Genomic DNA, 13,449 nt, shown 5'->3' with positions numbered 1-13,449 from the left:
AAAAAAACAAATCCAAAAACCTACAAACATGCACTCATATTTTACCCTGCCTTTACCATGCCCCGTGCACAGTTTATTTCTGGAGTATAATGATACACTTAGTTTTCCATCCAAGTGGTAGTTTAGTGTTCAACCTCAGCTTCACATCTGTCTTCCTCTCACTTACATGATGTAGTCAATGTTACATTGCAAAGGAGTAAAACGAGACTCTGATCTAAGTATTGCAAAAAAGAGAACATGTATTTTTCTTTGTTTACATAAGCCTTGACTAAAAAATGGAGGACCCAAAACACACAGAAAGATGAGGCACTGACAGAGATTAAGGCAGTACAAAACTAACTTATATACTGTATATACACAGCGTTCCTTCAGCAACTTGGCAAACAGCACTACTAAGAAAAGAAATAACATGATAATGCCCTGCAAACGTCTTTAAAAAAACAGCCAAACTGAAACAACATTCTAGAGTTTTAAGACAGTAAACTATCCTTAGTTGTACAGTACCACAAAAGCTGGGTAAGCAACTACAAATTTTCCTTCTATAACTCAGCTACTACATTTATCAGAAAAGGAAAACAAGCTTTTTCCTGTTCAAATAGTTAAAGTAAAAAATCAGGGGTGGTGGTAAACTCCTGGTCATCCTACCCTGGGGACTGCATGGCAAGAGGCCCCCCTAGTGCAGATGGAGCAAAAGCACATCCAGAGCCTGGACACACCAGGCTTTGCACTTCAGAGAACTCCACTGGGATTTCTACAAGTTATATGAGTCTCCCTGAGTCTTCTAAATGAATTGTAATAGCAGATTATTTGGAGACGAGACATGCAAGTGCAAAAGGGAACGTACCAAAACAACAGACATGCTAAAATATAAGGTTTAGACTTGCAGGGACACCACCAAAAAAAACATAACCACTGTGAGGCTGGGCTTAATGTAAATACATGGTGGAGATGAATAAACCAGCTTTTCTACAACTTAGTGGAGAAATCATTCAATGAATCCTAAATAGGATTCTTACGAGAAAAATAAAATACAGATTTTATGGAATTTGTGTACAGTTAGAGATGGAAGCCCCAGTTAAGCAGGAAATCATTATAATAAGAACTTAAGGAACAGTGTGGGAGCCAAACAGTGTACAGCAGGACCTGCAGGTCAGTAGTAACAGCTGATGCACACAAGCAATGGGTAATAATAGGTTTTGCCTACAGTGGACAACTTTGGTCTTCCAGCACCTACATTCTGACTTGCATTCCAGCCCTATGTGACTGGATCGCAGAGACCATGACCTGCTCAGTCACATGGGAAGTACAGAAAATTTAACAGTTAACTTGGACTTACCATCCAATTATACCAATGAAAAAAACTAACAGCAATTTCATCTTCATAAAAACTTTAGAGAATGAAAAAAACGTACATTACAGCAATGTCAATGGTGCTGACAGATGGTGTAACAGCACCATCATCCCTGACCTTGAGGATAAAAACAATGCTCAAGGACAGCTGACTCCTGGAATAACTATTAAGGACAGCTTGTCATCCATCAAAGACAGGGAGGGGGGACTACAGACTTGATAAGAAAACTAGGTGTGCTGCTAAGAAAGAGAGGAATGTTTGATCTAGATGCACTGATACAGCATCTAACAGCAGCAGCAAATATCAGGAGAGAAATTAATACCGATCTTACAGATACACCAGCAGGAATGGTGACACAACTGCAGGTGTCTGAGGTAGCAGTGATACACCCAGTAAAGGTCACTTTAAGTCTTTAAATTCTCAACAGCTTTTGGCAAGGGAATCAGTCCTCAGGAGGAAAATGGAGAAAGCCCAGGGCATGCTCCTTTGTCAACAGATTAAGGCAAAAAGGGACTGGATAAATCCATACATTTCAGCAAAAAGTTTGTAAGACATGCTGTGTTTCAGATTTAATGAACTCAAATCATTCTCAGTTTCAAGAAGCTGAGAAAAGTGAAGGAATAAAAGGAGAAAGTAGAAGATGGTAAACAAAGTGACTGAAGTGACAAGGAGATATGAGCTACAGAAACAATAACATCAGTTTCTTATACAGGAAATCACACCTCAGACAAATCCTGAGTGAGTAGTTTATAACTTTCTACTATATAAATACTTATATATAAATATACACATTTAGATATATAAATATACATATTAAATACAAATATACCTATTTAAAACTTATAAAAACTTTGCATGTGTAACTTTTTTGTAAAGGGAGATACAGTCCTCCTTGTCAGTACATACCACAAATAAAAATGGAAATGGATCAGTAAATTAATTTCTGCTTAATGGAAAATTTTTGTCTGCAACTCAGAGATGAAAAACTTGACTTGGTTGAGACTACAGGAAAATAAATACACAAGGTATACATAAATATCTCCTCTGGATTCCACAACAACTGACCACTTAACTTTCTTACTGACACCTAATTTACATCATATGTAATTAAAAAACACCTGCTGCACACATTAAGGTGGCCAAAAATTCATAATTTTGTGTTTTAAAACAATTTTGTTCAGCACCTAGTAGCAGAAGGACACTAAACTAGCAAAAAAACGAAAATTCTTGTTGCCCCTTCCTAAATGCCTCATTTTCAATGTAGTGGGGATGAGATAAAAAAACTAGAGAGCAGAAGATTTGACTGACATTACAGATCTGACAGTTGTAACTGCAGCAGAAAGCATATTTCTATTATTTTATAACACTTGAAATGTTTAGTATACCAAGTCACTTACTTTGTTTTCATTTTTTAAAAAAGTGTCAACAAGTTATTCTTAAATTCTTCTAGAGTAATTTGAAGGAATAATTTTATGGGTAACCCAAAAAGAAGTTGATGAACAGACATTAGGTATCAATCACACCAGGACAAGGAATTTTCTCAATTCCCCTTATGCACTCAATTATTTTGGAATTTATGGAAAAGAGCAGACCAACACAGATGGCTTACAGATCACTGTGACAGTGATGGATGATAACTACAGTTACTTCTTTCAGAGGGTACACAGATGAAAGCATATCCTTCACAATGAGAAACAAGAAGGGGAGGTTAATCACAGAAATAAAGGAAAGTGGTACAGGGCAAAGAAATTTGGTAGCACAAAACTGATTTAGAGTACTCCTGCTGATGGAACTATTTTCCACTGAAAACCAATGGAAGTTACCAGCTTTACATTCTCAGCTGTGTGATATGAAGAAATAAAGCCTAGACAAAAGCCTGAAAAGCTAAATCACAATCTTCCCATTAACTCTCCAATTCTACATGATGTATCACTTTATTGCAAAAGGCTACATTCACATATTTCAAAAGCAGGTAATATGGTTAACAGTTTGGCTTGGCTCTAGACTGATTACACACAGATAAGATATGTGAGCAGTGTCACTAACCATGTTACCTAACAGCACTTCATTCTTACTAAGGATGTACCAAATATGTCATTCAATCTAATAGCATCGTAAACACAGGTTTCAATTTGGGAATTTGTGGCCTGTGGCAGCAGAAAGTGCCAGACTTCACACAGACACAAAAAAAGATACACCTCTCTCAACCACTTCATATGTAAGCACAGCAACAACAAACTCAAGAACTCCAAGTATCTGACCAGAAATAAATGTAAGTTTTCAGCCAGCACCTGCTGCCCCACCAGCCAACCCTCATCACTCCCAAGGAAATGCTGGCAGGCTGGATAGATTAATTTGGAGGACCAGATGCAGCCTGTTAGCTATCAAACAAGAACCCTGACTTACAATAATGAGCTGTGTTTCTTTAATCAGCTCCATTAGCATGAGTCAAGTGTTATTCACTGGCAAGTTGGGGTCTCTTCCCAGCTGTATTTATATGGGCACACACTCTTGTGTATTGTTGATTCCACATTCTCTGGACCTTTTTAACCAATTTCCCGGTACCAAAACAAGTTTGCCCCAACTTTATGTGAACTTCCTGACAGCTTATTAGTCAGCTTTACATAACAGCACATAAATAGTAGTAAATAATCATAGTGAATTGCACACTTAGCAAGTTAATAATCAGTTAAAAAATTTAGCATTACATTCAAATGACTTTGTCACAGACATCCAAGAATCCATTCGGTCTGAAGTGAAATTTGCATTTGATAAAAGTATCAAAGATACAATTACTGTACATCAAAGGCCTCAAATTGTCCCTTTTGTACATATGCATATATATTTTTATATATTATCCTCAATATACTGTGTATATATGTAGTTTCACACACAGTTTAACAGGCTTTTTTGGTAACTGAATGACCAACTATTTCTTTTTCTACAAAACTTGTGTGAAGGGTCATCCTTATACCTTTAAATTTACAGTTGTAGTACTTAATTAAGTATTCTAGAAATATTTGACACTTCCACATGTGTCAAAGTTTGGAAACAGAATATACTTGATTTACAAATGACAAATATATTTTTTTAATTATGGGAATAACTATTTCAAAACAGAATATAACTTATCCTCTCAAATACATTTTTTTCCTGAGGCCAGAAGGAATTTTCAATGATTCCACAGCACTTACACTATGCAGTCCACAAATTTTAACACTGTAATATAGAAGTCCTAAAAACCACACAAAAAAAACGCTGCCAAAAAAAATCCAACGGCTGATTTGTATCTCATTCTATGTATGTTTTGTAACTGCGTTACTTTTCTATTTATTACAAACAAATATAGGGGGGAAGATACCGAGCATTGATTTAATGTTATACTACTAAACATACACAACTTTAAATTACCTTTTGCTAGTATATAAGGAATTTTCTTTAGAACTCTTGGGCACCATGAATCACATAATTCAATACTGATTTATATTTTATCCTTAGCATATTCATGCATCAGAAAAGCTGACCTGCACTAAATACTTTTACACTTTTTAAACATGACACTAAAATACATATTTACTGAAAAAGTGGTGTTTCTTTTCTTTTTTATTATAAAAATAAACGTTAAGTGAGGCTATAAGGCCAAATAGTTTACATTCAAAAAAGTAGTCATTGTTTAACATTTTATTACTGTTACGTACATATCTGACAAGATGACACTTCAATATAAGTTAACATGGTCTTCCTCTGCACTATCACGCAAATATCATGCAGAGAAAATGCTAATTAAGATGTTATAAGCAGTTGATAATCCAAGTAACCTTTCCTTGACCCACATTAGGATAAGAAAACACAGCAACAGAAGGCACTTAGGCTAGAGTCTGACCCATTTCTTCCCTAGAGCTGGAGACGTAGCTGGAGAAGCTTCAGAATGAAACAGAAAACGTAATGCTAAAGCAAATAAAGTTCTATTTTCATTCAACATTTTTCCACTGACAAAAAGAAAATTGCTCTCAATAGGATTCCAAGTGTTGACATCAATTTAAAAATTTTAAGTTTTGCAGTAGTCACCCCAAAATTTGAAGTCAACTGAAAAATTCAGGAGCTGAACAATCAATTTTACATAAATTTCATAAGTACGTTTGTTCTTTTCTGAATTTTAATTCAAGCAGAATAGCAACACAGTATGATAAACATGTATGTGATGCAAACATTTACTACGGTCGAAACCAGCTCTTAACTTATAGTTATTCACGTTTTATAAATTCCCAGATCAGACTTTCTTACTAATACATATGCATGACGCCTACAGCTGGATTCAAAATGACCTGACTAACAGCATGCAAACTGACAAAGCATATTACAAAAGCAGGACCATAAAGCACAAATTATTCTTACTGCCCTCCCCCCACCGTGCATCTTACCCTTTGTGCTCTTTTACACTTACCATGCCCTCAAAGCCAACTCTGTAAAGGTTTTTAGCACCATTGTCCCAGAGAACATATGCTGCACTATGTGGACTCGAGGCACTCCAATCTTGGATTTCAGTCACCTATTCAGTTTGAGAAACAAGAAAACTGTTTCTACAACAAAGACTTAGAAGCACAATCTGAACTTAAAACCTTGTTAATCTCTTCAAAATAATTCAGCATATAGCAGTTTTACTGAATTTGATATAATTTATTCTAAGGCTGTTTTCTGTTTGATACAAGTCTTCCCTAGGTATCTCAATAAGAGAGTAGATTGAATATATGCTTTGTTGAACTATTTTTCTTATTGTTTATTTGGTAGGTAATTAACTATGTAAGCAGAGAACAAAATCTGAACTTAAATATTTATTTTATAATGCTGTGATATGTTCTTACCAGAAGCATTTCACTCCAAAAAACAGGATGAACACTATTTTAATTGCTTCAGTTTGTCTGGTTTAACCTGTATTAGCCTGGTTGCTGTGCACTATGTTAGGAGAGAAAGTTTTACTTCCAGAGCCAATATGTTTAGCAACAGTACAAAAGAAGAAGAATGAAAATGTCTTTCCCTGATATTTCTGAAATCATGAGGCCATGCACCAAATTCTGAGAATACTGTCATTATTAAAAAAAAAAATTCTCAGTTTCTAGAATTTGCCTTCATTCTTATTTGTATTCATTTAAAAGCTGTTTCTGCTATTTACCACCTACTTTTCCTTGTTAAAAATATTTATATACCTTTATACATATTTTCAGCTTGCAACTAATCCCTCTAATACAAGTTTAGTACACAAAGAAGACCATGCAGGCTAAGACTCTTATTCTGCAAAGTTCCAGAGATTTCAAAGTATCTTGACACAAGAAGAGGTAAATAATCAAGATGAAAAAAGCTGCATCTAAATATTGCTTTAAGAGATTTAAACTTATTACTTCTTTTCAATAAAATTTGAAATTAAATCCCCAAAAGTCCTAAAGCTTCCCTAAATGTCTAGAATATAAAATAAGCTAAACAACAATATAAAATAGGCTAACCATCATATGCAGGAACTTTTCACTCTCTTTTAAATGCTGCTTAAGTGTACCAAAAATAAATTCAAAAAAACCCCAAACAAAACCAAAACCCAGTTCACCAAGATATAAGAGCACCCAGTTCTTAAACGTGCTGATAAAAGGTACAGTATATTTTACACTGCCTGTTGTATTTCATACTTCAATCAAAGCCTGATTAGTTCTCAAGGTAAATGGAAGTTGTAAAAGGAAAATACGCTAAGTTTACAATTAGCAATTTACCATTCCATACTATTTTCAATAAATTCAAATATTTTTAACTACAGAACTACATCAAAAGCGATCATATATTGTCCTAAGCCAGGAATCTAATATCCGCATCCAACAATTGAAAAGTTTTTAATTTTAAACTGGAAAAGCCCCTATAATTATTAGATGAAAAATAACGTGACAGGTGCCAGCACTGAAAACCAAGAGCAACAGATACACAAATGCACTGGCCCATGAGCAATAAGACTACAGAATGCAGTGATGACCAGAAAGAGCTACTCTTGATAGCTCTGTTTTTATACCAGCTCTCTAATAATGCTGAAATATCCTCAAGACCTAACATTTTTTACAAGGAAGTCTTAAAAGACCACCATGACAAAAATTTAGTAATTAAAAAGATTTTGTGCTGGTTTCCTAAAAATGCAAATTTAAATGTAAAAGAACTGATGGGATGTATGTACCCTCCTCTTTCTAAAAGCCTGAGCATTACAGGATAAGATTTTAAAATGTCAAGTAAATTAAAACAGTAAGTTTTATTACAATGTTTCTACTTTACAATTAGAAAGGCCACTGAGGCCATTACATGAGCATGCGAAGGTGCATCTTATTAAAACCAGCTTTATTTTTACCTTTCCTCTACGCCCATTGCCACCATCTTGATCTTCCCATTGCCAGTCAACTCCTCGGACTACCCTGGCACCTGCAAAGATTCCTCTTGCTGTAATTTTCTTTGATTTACGTCGAGACTCCAACAATACCCTGAAGTTATTAAAAGAAGAACCCACAAATGTCAAGATAATAAAGTAAGTCCAAAACAAATCTTTGGGGATAGGAAGGAGAGCATTTTGAAAGCAAATAACTCCAAAATAAAAAAAAAAAATAACCCCACACTTGCAGATTTCAGTGCACAAGTCACATCCACTCAATTCTCAACTTCAACACCAGCACACGAGACAAAAAACCATGATCTTCCACGATGTGATTTATTCTATGTTTATAATTAGTTTTTAGCTCTAACAGTAATTTCTTCTCCAAACTTCCTATACCAGCAATCATCTTCTATATATATAAACATATATACAGATCTGTACTGTTATTATTAAAATCATTAAAGAAACATGCAGAGTCATATAAACACACTTCTGTTTCTCTTAGATGTACCCTAGGCCAATGCTTTTATCCCACTGTTGCCCTGCCACTTTTATTCAGAATTCTGCTATTAAGAGCTGTATCTCCTTTCCCTCCTTGTCTCTGTTTATTTTCTACATGCTTTTCATAGCAAATTTAAGTCAATACATCAACATCCATTTTTTCAGTCATATTATGTGATTTTTCTAAAGCAAAACCTCTTTTTTCCTTTTCACCAGAACTGAAGTAGATAAACTCAAACAGAACAGTTCATGAGCATTTAACTAGAAATAATAGAAACAAAAAGACAATTTTCCTGCCTTTTCTGCCATCTCAAAAGCCACCAGTTTTCATGCAACACAACTTCTTACTTCATGACAGGAGAATGTTGCCAGACAAAAGTATTTTTCAGCTGACATTCAGATTGTTTCCTGACTGCTTCAGGAAGTCTCTCAGCCTCCTGCTGGACTTTTAACATCCAGCAGATGGCACAAAGCGAAAAAGTTGAATTGTCACAATGAATGCAAAAATGCAAAGAGCACAAAAAATGTTGTCCATTTTTTTCCTAAGTAAAATAAGAGTTATCAAAAAAAAAAAAAAAAAAAACAAAAAAAACCCACCCAAACAAATCTTGTTTGGAGTAGCTTTTTTGAAACTTCTCAACACGTACAAAACTGAAACAAAACCCAGCACACATTACATAGATATGCCATCCATACGATATCCCAGACTCAAAAATAAAATAGGTAGAGCTTATGCTTCCCTTCATCCAAATGTTCTTAGATGCCTCTTGCCATTTTTCCCATGGGACATCCCTCAAATTCAATAACGCTGCTTGGCCCCTTTCTCCTCCCTCAAACAGTTAACTTTCATCAATTTTTTTCAGTAAAACTTGATCCAATAGGAACATCTCCTTGGAAGAAGAAGTTGCCTTCTAGATAAGAGTTGCAAAACAGAGCTCAATAGGAGTAAATAATGAAAGGGAGAAAGCGACAAAATGCAAGAGATTTCCAGCAACACTATACATTGTATACAATTTACCTCAAAAATTAAAACTTGTACTTTATACACCGTAACAAACCTCTTAAAACTACAAAGGAAATGTCAGCTTAAGAAAGAAAAAGAGAAGTCTGGCAAGCATTCTTAAAAGCAAGGAGACTTTTAAAAAAGAAATAAATAAAAAAACAGATTTGTATTTGGTTATCTATCCTTCATTAATTACACTAGACCAACACTTTTAACTCTTGGATACAATTCCTAAGTTTTGTTCTGCGTTCAACATTACAACAGAGGTACTAAGTTTATGATATCTATTTGGTACCTTTTGATTAAGCCACTGACCTGGACATCTGAGCCACAGTAAAACTTTAGGCAAATATTTGACAACATAAACACAGACCCCCACAAACAAGACACAATGTGAGAATTTGGGCTGTGTGCTCCAATCCCTTCTCTTAACTGTAAAAACACATCACTAAATTGCAGCATACTTGTAAATCTAACTTCCCTAAGAAGAAGAAATAAATGTTGTCTTATTTAAATGAGTATCACATCCAGCAAAAAAGTTTCCAATTACTTAACAAAAAAACATTTGTGAAGCATATCCCAGAGGCGACACCTGAACATGTACCCTTTACACAATGTTTTTTCCATACCTCTCCAAGTATTAGTAACAGGCAAATATTGCTGTTCTCACTTAACAGGTAGATAAATCATGACAAGAGGGGCTTTCGACTGAGACAAGTTATTTAAAGTCAACAGCTATGCAAGAACAACTAAATGCAATTTTGTTCAGAGTTCTTCACTGGAAGAAAACAACAGATGCCTAAGAACATGAAAACAAAGGCAAGGGTAGAATAACCTTTCACAGCATCTTCTCTCTGCTTTTCTGCTCACTGTAGTGAGCAGTTTAGGCAGTTCAAGTCCAAGTTTTTTGTTTCCAGATCATTCTGTTTTCCAGAACCTACAAGGAGAATATTTCCCCTCAATCTGTTCACATCGTTTTTGAACCTAATTAAACTTTTGAGCTAATTAAATATTCACATTCCAAAATTCATCAACAAATCATTTTTGTTTTAAAGCTGCTATACGATAACACAAGCACTAGGAAGATGGCAGTGAGGTTCAGCAAAACTGAATAATCATATCCTTTTTTCTGTACTCCATTGTTTATAAAATTTCCATGTTTTCCAAGTTCCCAAGATCTGCCCCAGCTACCCTCCCTCCCAAAGGCAGACAAACAGTAACCGAATCTAACCTCAAGCGACTGTGTTACCTAAGCCAAGTTTAAGTAACCAAATCTGCAGTTTAAAAGTTAATTAACTGTTCCTCCTTAATTTCGAGGAGAAAAAGCTACATTTTACCTTTCACTTCCCGGTGTGGTAATTCTGTAAAAACGATGCCTCAGGTGATGCTTGTCCCCGTGATAGCAAACTGTGCACAAGTCGTAATTTGTGCATTCAGCGCATTTCCATCGGATGCCAATGATAGGTTGCTGCCGGCAAGTATCACACATAGTCCCATCGTGCTTGATACCTGTGGGAGAAAAAGGAAATAAAAAGACTTAACAACTTTGCTATACCGTTACACAGATTTCTGTTGCACACCACTGAAATGTGAAACTACATTCTAAAAAGTTAACAATAGAGAAATGCTGCTAGCCATACCCTATCAGACTATATGACTGAAGGGAAAAGATAGTGGACTTTGCTTCATATCTCCAGGTGTCAGTCTTTTCCTGAAATATTCTATCTTTTCTCAGCTTAAAAGGCTGAGAAAGCTATGTTTCTTTCCTTTCATCCTATACAAAGGAGAGAAAGAAAATGAGAAATATTTTAGCTCTAAGTTAAAGGGTCAGAAATGCATTTATCAAAATATACAGGCAATCTGGAAGTTGATTTCAGGATTAAGGCTATCAACACACCTTATATCACAAAGGCTACTGTGCTCAACTGCGTTTGACAGTTTGACTTACACATTTTGCACAGTGGAAAAGATAAGTGCTTATCTCCATTCTTTTTTATACAGGGAAAAAATTAAGCTCTCTTGGATAGATGCCATTAGCTTCATGAAAATCTGTTACCATTTTTGAAGCAGTTTACTGCTACGCTGTTCTTTTTCAGAAGAATGTGCCAAAGACAGATCAAATGTAACCCACCAGCATGTGCTCTGCCCAGCCTCCCACAAAAACTGAGTTCTCAAGATTGCTTATTCCTACAGTTTTGCCAAGCTACAGCTGAGTGAAAGTGATCAGTCACGGTTTCTATCCATGCAGTCTAAATACAGTGAACAGCCATGAGTTCATTTTTAAAAAAGATCAAATTCTGCTGCTGTTTGGAAAAAAATTAGCAATAAAAGAAAGAAGTACTGGCATTCACTTAGTCTAGTAGCACTAGACAGAAATGAGCACTAAAAAGTTGGAGTAACAAGGAAATTTCCCAGTTACTCCCCCTTTAAAAAAAAACAGATGAATCTGAAATCAGTAAGGAAAAAGAATGGGGTTTGTCCCCTCCAAAGGGGATGTTTTCAGAAATGACTGCCAAATTCACTACAAATCTATTAGTCACTTATGTCCAACAGCTGAACCATCTGCAGCAAAGAAAAATTAACAGTTGGAGAGGCAAAACTGAAGGAAATGCCTTCCTGTTTGATCATTTCACAGAATCACATAATAGTTGAGATTGGAAGTAACCACTGAAGATTGTCTCTTCCAACCATAGCTGCTCAAAGCAGGATAAACTAGAGCTGACTGCCCAGGACCACATCCTGTCAGTTTTTTGAGCACCACCAAGAACTGTCACTGCAGCATATTCCAGCATTCAACCATCTCTATAGCAAAAGTATTTCTTCTTATGTTTCAGTGGAAATTTCTGTATTTCAATTTGTGCTCATTGCCTCTTGCCCTGTCAGCTGACAACACTGGAAAGAGCCCGGCTCCATCCTCTTTACAACCTCCATCAGGTATTTATATACCCTCTTAAGAACTCCCTGAGTCTTCTCTTCTCCAGGCTAAGCACCATATTCCTCAGTCTCTCCTTGTACTAGATGCCTTAAGATCCCATTTGCAGCCCCTTCACTTGACTCTCAGTACATTCATGTCTCTCTCGCACTGGGGATTGTACTGAAGGATTTTACTATTTTTTTGGTCCTCTTAAAGAACAGGTTCATTAAAAGGACTGAGATATCCTCCTAATGGTTTTGTCACCTTGTTTTTAAAAGTCTAACTAGTTATGGTGCTTGGGGTTGAGAGGTGGTATTTGTTTTGGGTTTATTTTTAACTGATTGCTAAATTGGTATTTCACATATAAACAGAGAAATTACACATCTTTGGAATTTATTTCTTTTAATGTCTGCTGAATTTCAGGGAAGACAGTTGGCCAAGGAATATGTTTATTCTGGATGTGAAAGGACCAAGGAATTGGGTGCTGTAGGATTCTTCTATTTGTCTGAGCAGCAGGGAAGAGGGCAAAAAAGAATCATAATCAGGAGTCAGGAGTCATTTAATATAGAATACATAAACTTAAATCAAAACTAAATATTTCTAGCCAGAGGCCAAAGTTACTATGGAAAGATCAAGGAAAAAAAATATACAAAGATATTTGACTCAAGTAATTTTACTGGCCACAGAGCCTGGGACTTAAAAGAGAACAGTGTATTTGGAGTCTCTGATCTAGAAGGACAGGTCTGTACCTCATGGATCTCTAAACACCACCCTGACAGATAAGGCCTTTCTTCATCCATTTCCTGACACGTGATTCCAGCAGCAACACCCACTTCAGTGCATGCCTCACACAACCATGCTGCCTCCATTCTTTCCATTATGCGAGTAAATTGTTTTTGCAGAGCAGAGATGTAAACTGCATCAAGAAACATACCAGGCTGGAAAAACAGTCAGGAGGAAAAATATTCAGCTGAACTGGTTTCCCAATCCCACTCTTTGTGGTGCTGCACAACACTGCTGGTATGACAAAGAAATGCAGGGCAGGAGCAGGCAAGTAATCCTGTTACAGAATGTCTAACCACTGCGCTAGAGATCTGGAGGCAGAAGCAGATTTGAATGCCTCTGGTGATAGTGGACTAAGAGACTTCTAACTTCATCTGCTAAAAAAAAAGAGGGTAAAAGAAGATGCTACTAGTGGATCACAAAATGTGACAGCTAAACTCTCATTCACAGTCATAATACAAAGTTACTTACATCAATAGCAAGGGTAAAAGAAGATCGAAAGA

General features: G+C 36.0%; 1 protein-coding gene across 3 annotated transcripts in view; it reads right to left on the bottom strand.

Moving 5' to 3' along the window:
• The window catches only part of MIB1 (mindbomb E3 ubiquitin protein ligase 1), a 73,511-nt gene that overhangs the window by 52,753 nt on the left and 7,309 nt on the right, over positions 1 to 13,449 (bottom strand). For all 3 annotated transcript variants that reach the window (XM_027881769.1, XM_027881770.1, XM_027881768.1), the window contains exons 2-4: positions 10,587 to 10,758; positions 7,725 to 7,854; positions 5,796 to 5,900 (exon numbers count right to left, since the gene is read on the bottom strand). In XM_027881769.1, coding sequence (XP_027737570.1) covers positions 5,796 to 5,900; positions 7,725 to 7,854; positions 10,587 to 10,758 — 407 coding nt within the window. The remainder of the gene's footprint in view (positions 1 to 5,795; positions 5,901 to 7,724; positions 7,855 to 10,586; positions 10,759 to 13,449) is intronic.

This window comes from Empidonax traillii, unplaced genomic scaffold, assembly GCF_003031625.1.
Source record: "Empidonax traillii isolate 1590-97213 ecotype Southwest subspecies unplaced genomic scaffold, ASM303162v1 scaffold94:size1391941, whole genome shotgun sequence".
Lineage (NCBI taxonomy): Eukaryota > Metazoa > Chordata > Aves > Passeriformes > Tyrannidae > Empidonax > Empidonax traillii.
Note: the sequence above shows the minus strand (reverse complement) of the source record. Positions and strands in the feature narration are given on the sequence as shown.